We start from the raw sequence: 18,090 nt of genomic DNA, 5'->3' as shown, positions 1-18,090 counted from the left end.
TATATAAAGTTTTTTTGATTGTTTTATGTGTGCTTTTTCTAACTATATTCAATTCACAGCAAGTTAAAAAATTCCAGGAAAATAGTAATTTTGAGCAAACTACAAATTTTACCCCCAAATAATCCACATGTGAAATAACTAGGACAGAGAGAATACAATATGATATATTCCAACCTCACAGAGATCAAGTCTGGAAGGGCAATATGATTTGGGCTTGTGTTTTTAAAAAATCAACTGAGCTATTTATTATTACCAATTGCAGGCAACTGGTAGGAAGGGGGGCAAATTTTACCATATCCAGAAATTAATAAAACACTTGAAAAAAACAAAAATAAATTTAATAATAAACATTATGGTCAGGTTGTTTATTAAGGAGGCAACCACACATACAAGTTCGGCTATAGAAATGTCTGCAAATCAAACTTCATGTGATCTAAAAGGACCATGCATAATGTCAAAAATGGACGCCTGTACATTCAATAAAAAGTTAAATATACATAGTCTAGACCATTCTAGAGTTATACAAACATCTGGGGACACATGTATCTAATTTCCTTTCAGAAAAACTTTTTTATAAAAGTGATGTATCAAGATAATAATTTGAAAAAGTATCTGACAATTATGAATGGTCCCCAGTATTACAAAATGTGATTTCCAGGGTATGAAAACCAAAAAAAGCCAACCCTTCAGAGAGTGTTTTATATTATACAAACAAGTTTTGTAGAAAAATGATCCAGCAAATGCTTGAGTTAAGAATATTTATATTTTTTCCAATTCTTTACACTTTTATTAACACACAAAAAAATAACATTCAAACACTGAGAAAATTAAATAACTTTGGAAGCAGAGCTCATATAGCCTTCCGCTTACATGTAAGTGACAATTCTGGGCTGTTGGCACAAAAAAATAATCAACATTCATAAAATCCTTACTACTATATATCAAACATAAGTTAAAATCATAGGCACTAGTTTATCAAATCCACACTTCATCTGTAAGACTAACCACAGTGAAACCTTAGATTTTTCCCAAACAGAAAAATTAGCAATACACAAGGCTTTCTAGTAAAAATGCAATTTTTCTCTTTAGGAAACTAAAAGCCAATAGCCTGTGGTAGTACAACAGCAGGTAAAATAATACTTTACCCAACTCAGATCCAAATATGTTTTTAACAAGTGATGAAATATTTTATTAAAAAAAAATAGACTTTTTTTTCTGATGCAGCCATTTGAAAACAAAGTTAAATAACCTGAATACTCCTTTTGAAACTGATAATCTAACTTAAAAATGTAATGGGTGTTTTGTAATAGAGTTAAAATTCATTTTAATTATTAGATTGCATTTTTTTTTTTTTTTTTGCAATGTTGCACTGAAAACTGAGACCTATTTTCTTTTGTGTATATGTGGTTTCAAAAAGAGACAGTGGCTAGTTCTTTCTTTACTTACTTAGATTTTTACATGAGATACCCCTCTACCTGAAACTGAAACAGACGCTTTATCTTCCTCTGAAAAACATTTTCAAGTTCATCGTCATGTGGAATTCTGGCGCCATCCTTTCCTGACCCATCCCCATCACCCTTAAATCCAAGGATAAAATTTCTTCCTTGCATTATACACCAAAATAAATTAGCACTGGTATTTTAAATCTCCAGCTGCTTGTGCTAACTGACTGACTCCCTACTGGTCAAGCTAATAAAGACTACCATTGTGTCTGTCATGGCAGAACAGGGGTCTTGGTTTTAAAAGTTTTATCATTCTCTAAACCTATCAACCTCAGTGCTATCCTGAATATAAGCTTCCCATTTCTCTCTCAATTTCTTTTGCCAACTTACAGAATGTCTTTGACTAATCGGAAATGAACTCATGTTCAAATATCTAAAATCCTTTAGTGACTTGACTGCCAATATTTTAGAGCTGTTCAAATTAAACACTTAAAAACAGACTCACCCTGAAAAATGAGAAGCCTGATAAAGAAGGAAGTTTTAGTCTGGTAATAGTTGAATAAAACCAAAATAAGTGATTTCTAAGATATTCATGAGGGCCATCACAGAGCAAGTGTTTAACAGGTTAGAATCATATGTAGCAGGTTTCATTTGTTACCAAAAATACAAAAAATTGATGTCAGGTAGAATCTAAAAGGGGCAGTATTTTCAAAGAATGTTTTGAAACAGTTACTCAGTTTAAAGTAGATCAACTTAAGTAGGATTCAGCAGGCTATAATTTCCCACCACATAATAGGCTGTTGTGTCAATTAATAGTAACAATACAACTGTCATTACCAGAGATTTTGTAAATTAAGTGCATAGATATTTTCCCCCTCCCTTATTGTATGGTTTTGTTTCAGGTTGTAAGCACTGAGGTGGGTGTTATTTATATCAAGAATAAAGACACATACTACTTGCTCTTTCCCATCATGGAAACCTGCTAATAAAAACAAGAACTCTTAGTTCTGTAACAGATGACAGCATGTGAAGAAGTTGGCTTCAATAGCAAAGGCTATCTTTCCTGAGCCAGGAGCTATAAAGTTTAGAAAGATTGTACAACTGATATTAAGCCCTTTTGGCAATCAAAACAAACACACAGAAGTCCGATGTGTCAAAGCAACATGACGGATGCACGCTGTAACTCTATCTGGTGGTGGTGATATGTGAGCTACATCCAAAACTTAAGATTAAACAAAACGACAATTTTTCTAATGAATCTGCAAAAATAGTTTATAGGATTCTCCCAAATTTAGGTATCATGTTTTAAATCTCTAGCCCAGGTTTCTTCCAACCTTGCCCCCTGCTTCCATCTCAATCTAGTTTCCTGGAGTACTAGTGAAACACTAGTGAAACATTTTAGATCATTAGTCAGAATATTAGTTCTCATTAACACAAATATTTATTGATGCTATTTATACAGTAAATTAGGTTGAACGTGAAGTTTTGGATAGCTTGAATTCACCATTTTCTTGTGCACAAAGGTACTCTCTCATTTACAAATGGGCATTTCTCTTTGGCATCCATTAGTTTTTTGCCCAGATATTGGCCTCTGTCAAATATTAAAAAATCAACTTAGTTTCTATTAAACAAAACTAAAAGTGATTCCATGGAGAGTGATTGTATGATTACCAAACATATCTGATGTTAAATGTCATTAAAGTGCTGCTTGATCATCTCTGTCAGTTTGTGCTAATTAAGACAGAGAGGGCTGGGATTTTATAAATCCCAAGAGTCTTATTTGAACAGTCTGCATATAAAAGTTGTCTTCTAGCCTGGTGAAGGGGTATCCATGAAGCTGTGGACCTCTGCATTCTTGTCTTTGCTGGTCAATAACAGCCATCTTTCCAACTGTCATCTTTCATGCTACTGTAGGTTTTAGGAGCTGGCAAGGATCTGAAATAAAGCAATTTTATAGTGATTTGTAAGGTTTTAAAGAACATTACCATGCTATCTTCCATATATATTACTTTGCAGGTGGCATCACAATCCAATGTTCCAGGGCACTGCTGAGATCAAAACTCTAAACAGCTTTTAGCACAACCATCCCACAGTCAGCATGTTCACAACTTTCAAGTTTTAATGGGCATCAGGTGACTGCACCAACCTCTTTTTTTTTGTTAACATAGCCACTAGAGTTAAGAGAAAAGATTGTCTCATCTTTTCTAACCGAATGGATCACCAAGCTTATTTATTTACTTATTTATTTGAGGGGCAAATTGATGAATGTGATATTAGAGGCACAGTGTCACCATCACTAGAGAGGCAGAATGGAATAGTGCTTAAAAGGACTTTGACGTCAGACATATTTGGAACTGAAGGTCTTGACAGCACGTCTTAGGCAAGTTATTTAACCTCACTAAATTTTAATATTCTCCTCTGAAAAATGGGTACACTAACAGTACCTACACATTTAATGCTATTATAAAAATTAAATAAGGTACAGATATGTTAAAAAAAGCTGTTGTACTCTTGAATTCAGAAATGTAATATATTATCTTAGAATAAAAGAAATATGAGTAATTCAGTTTCAATGCTTACAAAACAAAAGCACCTTTTTCACGCAAATAAGTATTTCAAGTTTAATTATACTTGACACCTAAGTTTACTGACAGTAGTAAGCACATTCCTGAAAGGTAGATGAAGACTACAGATACATGGTTCCCAACCTGGATAGGCTCAGAATCACCTGAAGATTAAACAAACAAATTTAAAAACAGTATACTTACAGACTTGGGGCTTCATACCAGATCTACTCTCTGTGGGTAAAATTTAGGCCTCTATACTTACATAAATTCTACAGAAGATTCTGAATTGTAGCGAGGTTTGAAAACCACTCTCCTGGTTTATATACTTGGACCTGATAACTAGAAGTTTTATCTTAAATCTTAGAATTCTAGGTTCTGTTATGCTTTTAGTATCTTTATTGAATATCATCATATTCAAAATGAATGAACACCACATCCAAAAGAAGTGGTTCTAACAATTTTTTCTAGAAGTTCACCAAGATGCTTAATCATGTTAGGCATCCCGGCAAATTTAATCTGAACCAAAGTGATATAATACCCCAATGTTCCAAGTAAGAATTTCTTAAAACAGGAAAGTAATGTTTTATTCAAATTGTACTAAGACTCCAGTGGGAACCTACTAGGACTCCTGACCTTCACTATCAAATGCAGAAATGAGGAAAATTCCAGTCTACCCACTTTGCTATACTCAAGAAAGTCGAAACAGAGCATCTGCCACTTACCTGCGAACAGGCTGTGCAAGTTTGCTGCGAGGCACTGGTATACCCCCCGCAGAAGGGGCACTGGGTCTGGGCAAGCCACTTCTCATCACAGTTGTCCCTGCAGGTCTGGTTAGAGTAGTGCTGTTGATATTGCTGGGAGGATGTGCTGGGACTGTGTTCTGAACCATGGGAGGCCCAGGTGAGGAGGTGGTTTGCATGAGTTGTATTGTTTCTTGGCTACCAGGAGAACCAGAGCCATGGTTACTAAATGCTTTTACTGGTTGCCGGAGAGCCAAAGGAGATGGTGCTGCAGGGGAGCGGAATTTGCCTGGAGAAGGTACTGTAGAATGGCAAAGAAAAATCAATGTTTTCAGTGGAAACCAAGTGCAAATGAAACCACTGCTTTATGACTGGGCACCAGTACATCTGTATTCATGAAAACTCACTCTAGAGAAATGCAAGGAATAAGGAATACTTCTGGGGAGATTATCTACTTATCTATCTGTCTGTCTATCTATCATCTATCATCTATGTATCTATCTATCTATATGGATCAGTGGTAGCTCTTAAGTAACCAACTCCTTACTCATAGGATTGCAATTATCCTTGACAACAGTATTTTAACTAGGTCAGCTAGCAATCTACAATACCAGAAAAGGCACTGCAGCATTTTGTTTTACTGTGGCAACCAACCTGAGCCATATTCTAGAGGTGAAAAAAAATGCTGACTACTAGACAGTTGACTAGAATTTGAAACACACTTTTCCCTCAAAGAAACATTCATGTAAACATGCATCAAGTATCTGGAGAGTGTACCTCAAAGTCCTGTATCATCCACAGTGTAACTTAAAATTTAGAAACTAAATTTTAAACGTGCTTCTATTGTTGTGCTTCACCAAGTAGGGAAGCTATAAGTCTAGGGACTTATCAAGAGGTATATGAAGTCACAGGATAAAGAAGGTACATTTTGCTGAGATGTCAATTCTACTAAGTGGTTATATAAAACACATATTAAAACAAATAATGCTACACAAAAGAATTAAACATACAATTTGCATTAATTTTTTTTCCTGCATTCAAATTCTAGCTTTATTTATCCACATAATCTTTTATTAATTAATTAATTAATTGGCTGTGTTGGGTCTTCATTGTCGCGCACAAGTTTTCTCTCATTGTGGCGAGCAAGGGCTACTCTGTTGCCATTGCGGTGGCTTCTCTTGTTGTAGAGCATGGGCTCTAGGCATGCAGGCTTCAGCAGTTGCGGCACACGGGCTCAACAGTTGTGGCTTGTGGGGTCTAGACTGCAGGCTCAGTTGTTGTGGTACACGGGCTTAGTTGCCCCACTGCATTAATTTTTAAGTCAAAAATAAGACTTCAAATAAATTTTATTATTGTGGTGGTCCCTTAGCATTATAAGTTCAGATGTCCTGGGGGATACATTCATCCTTTCCTATTTATTCTATTTGGATAAATCATCTCTGGAAGGTTTCTTCAAATGTCCATGAAAGGCTACATACACTATAAATAAAAATTATTACCTTAACATGCTTTACCTAACAAAGAATTCTGGGGTGGGGTTCACAGTGAATGGGTGGGGGGGGAGGGAGGAAGGAGATTGCAAGGGAGGGGATGGGGAAAAAATGAATCAGAGTCACCCTATTCTCTCTTAACCTCCATTAGTTTGCTGAGGACATGAGTAAAGCTTGACTGTGTGTCAGAATCCCAAGAAACTTTAAAAAAGGTAGTGGTAGTGGGATGGGGTGGGGGGAGTTTCCAGGCACCACCTCTAGAGAATCTAGTCTGGAATGGAAATCAAGATACTTATTTTAAAACCACCATAGGAGCTTCGAACCATATTGACAAAAATAGGACAGGGCTTACCCTCCTGCTATAAACACCTATAAAACTGGGTAAGATACATAAGAACAGTTTTCAAATACTTGTCAACAGGCATTATAGGACTGTAATCCCTGAGAGAAGAAAAATAAATGTGGTGAGCTCTACTGGCATCCTGGCTTTGTTTTGTTTTGTTTTTTGTTGGGGGGCGGGGGGTGTGGATTACAGAGTGAGGAGGAGGATCCAGAGCAGATCAAAGTTATCTTGCTGGGTTGAGAAGACAAAACTTGGAACCTGAGGGGCAGATTACCTTAGAGGAGGGAGGTGCTCCAGTAGACCTCAACTCAGCTTAGAGGTCTGCTTGAACCTTTGCCTGAATACTGAGCTGTGCATGCACCAAGTGAAGCTCCATGAGACTGGGCAAAGGAGGCCTGAAGCACTGTAAACTGAACATTTTCCAAAGGTCATACAGGACTAGGAAATATGTGAGTTTCAACCAATTAGAGAGGAGAATCCTCGTCCCACATCCAGGACAATCAGGGGAGATTGCAAAAGGAATAAACTAGTTCTAGAATAAAGCTACCCTAAATCCACTCTAACAAAACTTAAAAACAAGCCACTAAAGCAGGGGTCAGCAAGCTACCACCCATGGGAAAGTAAAATGTTTTTGTAAATAAAATTTTATTAGAATATGGCAACACTCGTGTTTATATATTGTCTATGGCTGCTTTCCAGCTATAAGAGTAGCTGAATAGTTACAACAGAGACCATATTACTCACAATCCTAAAATATCTACTATCTGGCCCTTTAAGAAAACATTTGCTGATCCCTGCTATAAAGGATTAAACTAATCCATAAATAACTTAACTGTTTACCACAACAAAGTCCACACTATTTAAAAGATGATAACAAAATTCAGCACAGAATGTAAAAGTTCACAATGTCCACTAACCAATAAAAAATTAGCAGACAAAGTAAGTAGTAAAATGATAACCAAAACTAGGATAAAAAATAGTCAAGAGAAACATATTAAGTCACAGGGATGACAATTACCAGGCAAGGACTTTAAAAAGAACTATTACACACATGCTTAAGGACATAAAAATATTAATATGAGGTGAGAAATAAAAGATTTTTTAAAAGAGCTAGATAGAACTTTTTTAAAAAACATTTTTTATTCTATTATTATTATTATCATTAGTCATGCCCCGAAGTTTGTGGGATCTTAGTTCCCCAACCAGGGATTGAACCTGGGCCCCTTGCAGTGAAAACGTGGAGTCCTAACCACTGGACCACCAGGGAATTCCCAATAGAACTTTTAAAGATGAAAAACTTAAAATAGATCCCAAATGTTAAGTTCAATGGATGGGAATTAATAACAACTTAGATGTTGCAGAAGAGGAGGCACCTGACATAACAGTAAGAACTATCTAGACTAAAGCATACAGAGAATAAAGACTTAAAAAATAAGTGATAGGGCCAGGACAGGGAGGGTGGGAGGGAGTTGTGGGAGGGAGGGGATATGGGGATATACGTATAAATACAGCTGATTCACTTTGGTGTACCTCAAAAGCTGGTACAAGAGTGTAAAGCAACTATATTCCAATAAAGAGTTAAAAGAAAAAGAAAAAGAAAAAGAAGTGATAAAGCCTCAGTGACCTACAGGTGAATATCATGTGGTCTAATACGTGCAACTGGAGTCCCAGATGAAGGTGGTTATAAGTGGGACAGAAAAGATTTGAAGAATGACTGAAAATCTTCCAGATTTGATGAAAACTATAAACTTATGTACCTAAGTAGTCAAACAACAACAACAACAACAAAACCCAACCAGGGCAAACAAAGGGAACACCACACCAAGGAACAACATGATCAAATTCTAAAAGTCAGTAATAAATTTAAAAAAAATGTTTAAACAGAGGAACAAAGAAAATATCTCAGACTTCAATCTAGAGTTCTATATCCAGCAAAATTATCATTCAGAACTAACAACAAAATAAAGACTTTTAAAAACAAACAAAGCTGAGAAAACTTGTTGCCAGCAGTCTTTCACTAATAGAAATGTTAAAGGAAGTTCTTCAGGTGCAAGGAAAATGATACCAAATGGTAACCCTAATCTGCATAAAGCAATAAACAGTGCCAGGAATGGTAAATATGCTGGGAAACATAAGAGCTTTAATAAATCACTTTTAATTTCATCAAAAGATAACTAAACTAAAACTAACAAAAACATACTCTGGGATTTAATATATAGAGAAAGTAAATGATAAATGTGGCACAAAGAATGGGAAGGAACGGAAATATACTGTTCTGAGGTTCTTACATGGTAAGTGAAATGGCATATTACTTGAAGATGATTAATAAGTTTAATATGTACACTGTATACTCTAAAGCAACCACTTAATAAAAAGCAAAGAAGAGAAAATAACCCAACTGTGAAAATAAAATGTAATGTATAAAAAGTACTCAGATATTCCAAAAGAATGAAAGCGAAAAACAGGAGAAAAGGACCAAAGATCTGAAGGGACAAAGAGAAAAAGTTGTGAGACAGATTTTAAACCAACCATATTGATAACCTCATTAAATGTGATAGTGATCATTCCAATTAAAAGGTAAGTATTGCAGTATGGACAAAAAAGCAAGAGTGACATGGTATCTAAAAGAAACACATTTTAGATATAAAGATATAGGTTAAAAGTAAAAGGAAAGAAAAAGTTACCCCATACAAAACTGATTATGAAAAAGATGGAGTGTTTATAATACCAGAAAAAAATTACCATCAGAGATGGAGTTCATAAAGTTAAAGGGGTCGATTCAGCAAAAGGACATAAGAATACTACCTATGTATACCCAAAAACAAATATACAAAACACATGAAACAGACATAACTGAAAGGAACAAGAAAAGTCCAGAAATAGATATTTCAACACTCCTTAGTAATAGATGAAACAAACAGGTAGAAAAATCAGAAAGGACAAAGACATGAACACCACCATCAATCAAGTTGACCTGACATTTATAGAACACTCCATTCAACTGGACACAGCTCAAATGTCCATCAGCAGATGAATGGGTAAACAAATTGTGGTATATCCATACAACAGAATACCACTCAGCAACAAAAAGGAGAAAACTGCTGATACAACAAGGCTGATTCACAAAAATCAGGCAAATATAACTTACGGTAACTAAACTCAAATCAGATATTTGCTTGAGGTTGGGAGATACGACTGGGAGGAAGTACAAAAAAACTTTGGGGGATGATGTAAATGTTCGATGACTTTACTGTGCTGCTTGCATGAATGTATACTCTTGCTGTAATTAAAATTGTGCATTTAAAATTCCACCTGAGTAAAGCTGATTAAAAAAAAAACAACAACTCCAGGACTTCCCTCGTGGTCCAGTGGTTAAGACTCTGTGATTTCACTGCAGAGGATGCAGGTTTGATCCCCGGTTGGGAAAGTTCCACATGTTGCAGGGAATGACCAAAAAAACAAAACTCCATAAGAAACTCTAAAACAGGGCCATAATGGAAACTAATGGCTCTTGAATCAATTATATCCAACAAATTGTTAGTCTCTTCTGATAGAAAACTGAAGACAAGATGTCCATAGGACCCGAGTACCCCTGAATTGCAAATTCCATGATCTTCATAGAAGTTTTTTTTTTTAACCTTACATAATCCATCTTCCCCTTTCTATAGGTGACTATGAAAGCATTTTCTCAGTTCCATTCCCTACAGTTCCACTTTGTCTCCCTTGGCAGACCAGTCTCCACCCAAGTTGTTTCACAGTCTTCCTGGACCCTATACCTAAGGGTGGTGCCTAAACCTGCTTCTTCCAATACCAACTCCAGAAAAGACACCTTCAGTCCTAGTTTCTTACCATATCTGGCAGCCTTTTGACTGGCATTTTGTTTTGGTGGGGATGCAGGTTTCAGATAGGAATAAGAACAGTAAAGTTCAGAGGAGGATCACTGAGTTTCAGGGAGTATTTTGGAAAAGTCTGGGGAGCTGGGCATAGATGGAAATGAGGTCAGGTTAAGAAATTCACTAAGACATTGTGAATGACAATCTGATAGATGAGAGATGAGCAAGGAATCCTAGGCTTCTTTCTTATGGTGACTGATGTATAGTGCATGGTGAAATTAGGCAGATTATCCTGATGATGCTGAGAGAGTTTCATTTCCACATTACAGCTTTATAAATATTGGAATATATATATAATGTTTTGAATGTCTTACCAAATCTTATCTTGAAAATAGGCTTTGTGAAACGCTTCTTTTCCTCTGGAAAAACTTCTGACAATCATTTTAACTATTAATAGTTATGCCAAGGAAATGATTGCCTCATGAAATTTTTAAGAATGTGAATCTCAGACTTCCTCTTGGGAAAATGGAATAGATGATCTTTTCCCTATTTCTCCCAATAAGTAAAATTTAAAACCCTGGGCACTGTATATAAAACAGACATAAGATGACTCTGAAACATGGGAAGAAGAAGAAACACTATCCAGGAATCTTAAGACCTGAGGGATGACATGGTAATGAGTTCCCAGGATTTTCTTTTGTCTCATATATCCCATATTAAAGCTGAAAAAGGTGACAACCCAGAAAGGCCTTTGGGTATGACAGACCAAAAAAGAATCTGCTCTCTCTAGCCGAAGGACTAGGAAAGAAAACTTTTAGATAATAACTGCTCTGCTCCAGCCAAACACCATAGAAAAAACTGTGGCACTACTTTCACCCATGCCAGCAAAGGCTAGTGGGGAGCCTGGACTTCTATCCCTTCTGAGGTAGAACAAGGCCTACAAACACCTTATCCAGGGAGGTAAGAGAGAAGGCAGTAATAAGATGCTCTTTTCCCTCCTCTTGGGTTGGTGTCAGAGGACTGGTGGAGAGTCAGGACTTTCATGATTGGTCATTGGTAGTAAGACCACCCTCATCACAGTTTCAGTGGAGACTACATGGAGAGCCAAAATTTCTACCTCCACCCAGTCAGTCCCTCCCCTTTGGGTGTCAACAGGAACTGAGTAGAGAATCTGGGCGTCTATTCCCACCTACCAATAATGAAATCCCCTGCCCCTCATCCACCAAATGCCTGAGTGGTGTCAGAGAATAACATATAAAAGGGTAGGTTTAAATAAGATCTAGATGCTCATAATCTGAAAATGTCCAGATTTCAATTAAAAAACAAAAACACAAAAACAACAATTCATCACACCAAGAACCAGGAAGATCTTAAACTAAATAAAAAAAAAAATACTGTCAAGAGATGTGAACACCAAGATGACAGACACTAAAATTATTTGACAAAGGTTTTAAAGTAGCTATCATAAAATTTTCTGAATGAGTAATTCTGAACACTTGAAATACGCAAAATACAAAATCTCAGCAAATAAATAGAAAACACAGAGAAATGGGAATCAAATGTAAATTTTAAAACTTAAAAGTGCATTAACCAAAATAAAAAACTCAGTGGATGAGTTCAATAGCAGAACTGGGGTGGGGGGTGGGGGTGGTTGTGGAGGGGGTGGGGTGGGGCAGGGACTCCAGTGAACTGGAAAATAGAAAAACAAAAATTACCCAATCTGAACATAGAGAAAACAGACTGGAAAAAAAAAGTCTCCCAAGGCAATAGAAATAAAAGTGAAAATAAACAAACAGCACCTCATCAAACTTACAAGCTTTTGTACAGCAAAGGAAACCATAAACAAAACAAAAAGACAACCTACAGGATGGAGAAAATATTTGCAAATGATGTAACTGACAAGGGCTTAATTTCCAAAATACACAAACAGCTCATACAACTCACCAACAAAAAACAAACAATCCACCAACAGAAAACAAACAATTCAATCGAAAAATGGGCAGAAGACCTAAATAGATATTTCTCCAAAGAAGACATACATATGGCCAAGAGGCACATGAAACTCAACATTGCTACTCATCAGAGAAATGCAAATCAAAACTACAATGAAGTACCACCTCACACTGGTCAGAATGGCCATCATTAAAAAGTCTACAAATAACAAATGCTGGAGAGGGTGTGGAGAAAAGCAAACCCTCCTACACTCTTAGTGAGAATGTAAGTTGCTGCAGCCACTATGGAAAACAGTATGGAGGTTCCTCAAAAAACTAAAAATATATCTACCATATGATCCAGCAATCCCACCCTGGGCATATATCTGGACAAAACTACAACTCAAAAAGCTACATGCACCCCTATGTTCACAGAATTACTATTCACAATAGCCAAGACATGGAAACAACCTAAATGTCCATCAACAGATGAATGGATAAACAAGATGTGTTAAATACATTCAAAGCAACATTACTCAGCTGTAAAAAAGAATGAAATAATGCCACTTGAAGCAACATGGATGGACTTAGAGATTATCATATTAAGTGAAGTCAGAAAGAGAAAGGCAAATATCATTTGATATCACTTATATGTGGAATCTAAATATGACACAAATGAACCTATTTACAAAACATTAATGGACTCACAGATATAGAGGAAAGACCTCTGGTTGCCAAGGGAGAGGGCAGTAGGGGAGGGATGGATTGGGAGTTTGGGATTAGCACATGCAAATCATTATTTATAGAGTGGATAAACAAAAAGGTCCTACTCTATAGCACAAGGAACTACATTCAATATCCTGTGATAAACCATAATGAAAAAGAATTTTAAAAACAATGTATATACATTTATAACTGAATCACTCTGCTGTACAGCAGAAATTAACAAAACATTGTAAATCAACTACTTCAATTAAAAAAAAATGAACAGAATTTTCGGGGATCTGTGTGACTGCAAGAAAAGACCTACATTTGCATGTCATTGGAGTACTTGGGAGGAAAGGAGAAAGAGAGGATAAAAAAGTACCATGAGAAATAATGACTTCCCATACGTGAAAAGTTCCCATATTTGGCAAAGGACATAACACGCAGATTCAAAAAACTAAGAGAACACCAAATAGATAAATCCAAAGCAACCCGTGCCAAGACATACCATAGTTAAACTTCTGAAAACAAAACACAAGGAAAAATCTTGAAATCAGAGAGAGAAATAATACCTAACCTATAGGGGAAAATGAATTCTAACAACAGTGGATTTCTCATCACAGCCCATAGAGGCCAGAAGAAAAGTGGCACATATTTTTCAAGAGTTTAAAGAAATGTCAACCCAGAATCCTATACCCAGAGAAAATATCCTAGAAAAATTAAGGGAAAATCACATTCTCAGACAAAAGAAAACCAAGACAATTTGTGGCCATAAGACCTGCCCATCCCACCCCCCCAAAGCCAGCTAAACAAATTCTACAAACAGAAAGAAAATGATAAAAACATGGAACCTTGGAATATCAGAAAAGAAGAAAGAACACGGTAAGCAAAAATATGGGCAGAATCATAGGCTTTCCCTCTCCTTGAGTTTTCAAAATTACACATGTAGGTTGAAGAAAAAATTACAACACTGATGCTGTTGGAGATATTATTTAAAAGAAATACTTAAGACCATTATAAATGGAGTGAGGGTAAACATGAAAAAAGGTAAGGTTTACAAACCTCAACTGATAAAATAACATCAACAGACTGTGATATAGACATATGAGGCTATGTATACATAACGTAATGCAACCACTACAATAACTGTGCAGATATATGGACTCAAAAACACTATACATAAGTCAAAATGGAATTCTAAAGAATGTTCAAGTAACCTGCAGGAATGTAGGAAAAAGAAAACAGAGAAATGGAAAACAAACAAATAGAAAACAACAAATAAAATGGCAGACCTAAGCATATCAATAATTACATGAAATGTAAATGGTCCATCTACACCAATTATTAAGACAGAGATTTGGTAGAAATGCATTTAAAGCATAACCTAACTTTATGCTGTCTTTAAGAAACTCACTGCAAATATAAAAATATAGAAAGGTTGAAAATTAAGGGATACAAAAGATACATCAAGCAAACAATACAAGAGGAAAGCATGATGGTTATATTAACATGAGATAATTAAAAAGAAAATTATCAGGGACAAAGAGGGTCCCTGATAATAAAGGAGGGTCAAATTACCAAGAAGAGAAAGCAATCCTAAATGTGTATGTATTAAACAGATCTATAAATATGTGAAGCAAAAACTTACAGAACTGAAAGGAGAAATAGACAAATCCACAAGAGCTGGAGACTTCAATATCCCCCTCTCAACAACTAACAGAAAATGTAAGAACTCAACATCACCACCGCCAACCACAGGATCCAACTGACACTTACAGAACAACCCACTAAACAATAGCAGAATATACATTTTTTTCAAGCATCCACAGAACACAAGCCAAGATAAGTCTATACCCTGGGCCATAAAGTAAATTTCAACAATTTTTTAAAAACTGAAACTGCAAAGAGTACTTTCCCTGATCATAATATAATTAAACTAGAAATCACTAACTGAAAGGGAACAAAAAGATGAAAAAAAAAATCACTTGAAAACGAAATGATACACTTCTCAGTAGAAATTTTATAATACATGGAACTGAATAAAAATTAAAATACAAAATATCAAAATCTGTGGCTCATCACAATTAGGAGGAAGAAAAGTCTTAAATCGGTAATCTAAGTTCCTACTTCAAAAACCTACAAAAAGTAGAGTAAAATGAACTCAAAGCAAGTAGAAGAAAATAATAAAGAACAGAAATCAATGAGATTGGCCTTTCTCACCTTCTGAGATGGCCCACACTCTGTTAAGTGTGTTTCTCTCTAATTAAATCCACTTCTTACCTATCACTTTGTCTCTCACTGAATTCTTTCTGGGATGAGACATCAAGAACCTGAGCTTCGGGGCTTCCTAGGTGGCACAGTGGTTAAGAATCTGCCTGCCAACGCAGGGGACACGGGTTCAATCCCTGCTCCAGGAAGATCCCACATGCTGTGAAGCAACTAAGCCCGTGCGCCACAACTATTGAGCCTGCACTTTAGAGCCCGTGAGCCACAACTATTGAGTCCATGTGCTGCAACTACTGAAGCCCATGCGCCTAAAGCCCATGCTCCACAACAAGAGAAGCCACGGCAATGAGAAGCCCACGCACCACAACGAAGAGTAGCCCCCGCTCACCACAACTAAAAAGAAAGCCCACGCACAGCAAAAAAGACCCAATACAGCCAATAAAATAAACAAATAAATAAATAAATTTATAAAAAAAAAAGCTGATTAAATAAAATTAAACATTAAAAAAAAAAAAAAAGAACCTGAGCTTCATTAAGTCCTGAAACAAGAAACCTGAAGGAAGTGAGGGAATGAGCCCTGTGGAAGTTTGGGGGAAGAGCATTCTAGGCAGAAGGAACAACAAAGATATTGCTGCAGCTTGAGCAGCACTGGTGGATTTCCCTGGTGGTGCAGTGGTTAAGAATCACCTGCCAATGCAGGGGACCACGGGTTCAAGCCCTGGTCCGGGAGGATCCCACATGCCACACAGCAACTAAGCCTGTGAACCACAACTACTGAGCCTGTGCTCTAGAGCCCATGAGTTACAACTACTGAGCCCATGTGCCACACCTACTGAAGCCCGCATGCCTAGAGTTCATGCTCCACAACAAGAGAAACCACCACAATGAGAAGCTAGCAAATTGTAATGAAGAGTAGCTCCCACTCACCACAACTAGAGAGAGCCTGAGCACAGCAAAGAACACCCAACACAGCCACTAAATAAAGAAATCAGTAAGATAGAAAATAGAAAAACAGAGAAAAACCAATGAAATAAAGAGTTCTTTCAAAAGGATAATAAAATTGACAAGCCTGACAAAATAAAAAGGAGGGAAAACACAAATTACCAATATTGGTAATGAAATGGGGTATCACTGCAGACCCTGAAGACATCAAAAGAATCATAAGGGAGTACTTAGAACAATCCTACACACTTTGACAATTTAGATGAAATGAACCAATTCTTCAAAACGCACAAACCAGCACGACTCATCTTGTATGTAATAGATAAACTGAATGGCTATATAATTATTAAAGACACTGATTTCATAATTCAAAACCCTCCAAAAGAGAAACCTCCAGGCCCAAATGGTTTCACTGGAAAATTCTACTGAATGTTTAAAGACGAATTAACACCAATTCTGTATACTCTCTATCAGAAAATAGAAGAGGAGAGAACACAATTCATTTTATGAAAGTAGTATTACCATGATACCAAAACCAGAAAAAGGCAGTGTCAAAAAAAAGAAATCTACAGACCAAAAGGAGCTTGTAAAACTCCTTAAAATATAAGCAAACAGAACTCAGTGATATATAAAAAAATTATATACCATGATCAAGTGGGGTTTATTCCAGGATGCAAAGTTGGTTCAATATTTGAAAATCAATCGATGTAACTCACCACGATAACAGGCTAAAGAAGAAAAATCACGCGTCCATCTATTGATGCAAAAAAAGCATCTGACAAAATTGAACACATATTCATGATAAAATATTCAGAAAAACAGGGAATAAGAACTTCAACTTGATAAAGAGCACCTATAAGAAATATACAGCTAACATTATACTTAATGATGAAAGACTGAAGCCTTCCCATCTAGGATCAGGAATAAGTCAAGGATATATGCTCTCACCACTTTTATGCAACACAGTGCTAGCTGTTCTAGTCAGTGCAATAAAGAAGAAAAAGAAATAATGGACATATAGATTGAAGGAAGGGAGGGAAGGAAGGAGGGAGGGAAGGAAGGAAAGCAAGGGAAGGAAGGGAAGGGAAGGAAGGGAAGGCAAGGGAGGAAGGAAGGAAGGAAAGGAAGGGAATGAAGCAGGGAAGGAAGCAAGGAAGGAAGGAAAGGAAGGGAAGGAAGAAAGAAACTCTCCCATGACTGTTTACATAGAAAATTCCAAGGAATCTAAAAACAAAAAAACAAAACAAACAAAAAAAAACCTTCCAGAAATTTTGAGTTCAGGAAAGTCACAGGATGGAAGATTAACATACAAAAATCAATTTTATTTCTGTATGCCAGCAATAAATACATGAAAATAAAAATTTAAAATGCAACACCAATTGCACTGCACCCCCCAAAAACAGAAACTATATAAATGTAAATCTAATAAAACAAATCTCAGCAAATATCACAGGTTAGCTGCAAAGATCAAATGAGTAATGTGTAAGTAAATTGTTAGTAAAATGTAAAATATTACAGGATTTGTAAGGCGTATCATATCCATGCCTCCCTTATCTAAGGAATATGGTGCTTTTCAGCCTGCTGCAGCTCAGTTATCTGGAAAAATATTCAACAATGCCACTCAGGACAGTCTCTCAGGCTGTCCTTATAAATTAACTAAAATATAGGGATTAAGTAAATTAAGGTCTATTACCCAAATTAATTATGACAGCAGGCTATAATTTGTCTTCACTCATTTTGGATATTGGGAATTACACTTGAATCAAGGCACAAAATGAAAGAACATTATCTCCTCTAAGCAAGAATTAGAATTCTATTTATAAAACTGAGATATCACTAAGAATGTTAACTGTGGTGTCGAAGTTATCTCT

The 18,090-nt window shown here is 36.3% G+C and overlaps 1 protein-coding gene across 2 annotated transcripts in view; it reads right to left on the bottom strand.

Annotated features, from left to right (window-relative positions):
- Nucleotides 1-335: 335 nt before the first annotated feature.
- The window catches only part of SLAIN2 (SLAIN motif family member 2), a 70,638-nt gene continuing 52,883 nt past the window's right edge, over nucleotides 336-18,090 (bottom strand). For both annotated transcript variants that reach the window (XM_057727693.1, XM_057727694.1), the window contains 2 exons: nucleotides 4,732-5,050; nucleotides 336-3,377 (listed from right to left, as the gene is read on the bottom strand). In XM_057727693.1, coding sequence (XP_057583676.1) covers nucleotides 3,311-3,377; nucleotides 4,732-5,050 — 386 coding nt within the window. In that variant the 3' untranslated portion in view covers nucleotides 336-3,310. The remainder of the gene's footprint in view (nucleotides 3,378-4,731; nucleotides 5,051-18,090) is intronic.

Source organism: Hippopotamus amphibius, chromosome 3, assembly GCF_030028045.1.
Source record: "Hippopotamus amphibius kiboko isolate mHipAmp2 chromosome 3, mHipAmp2.hap2, whole genome shotgun sequence".
Taxonomy (NCBI): Eukaryota; Metazoa; Chordata; class Mammalia; order Artiodactyla; family Hippopotamidae; genus Hippopotamus; species Hippopotamus amphibius.
Note: the sequence above shows the minus strand (reverse complement) of the source record. Positions and strands in the feature narration are given on the sequence as shown.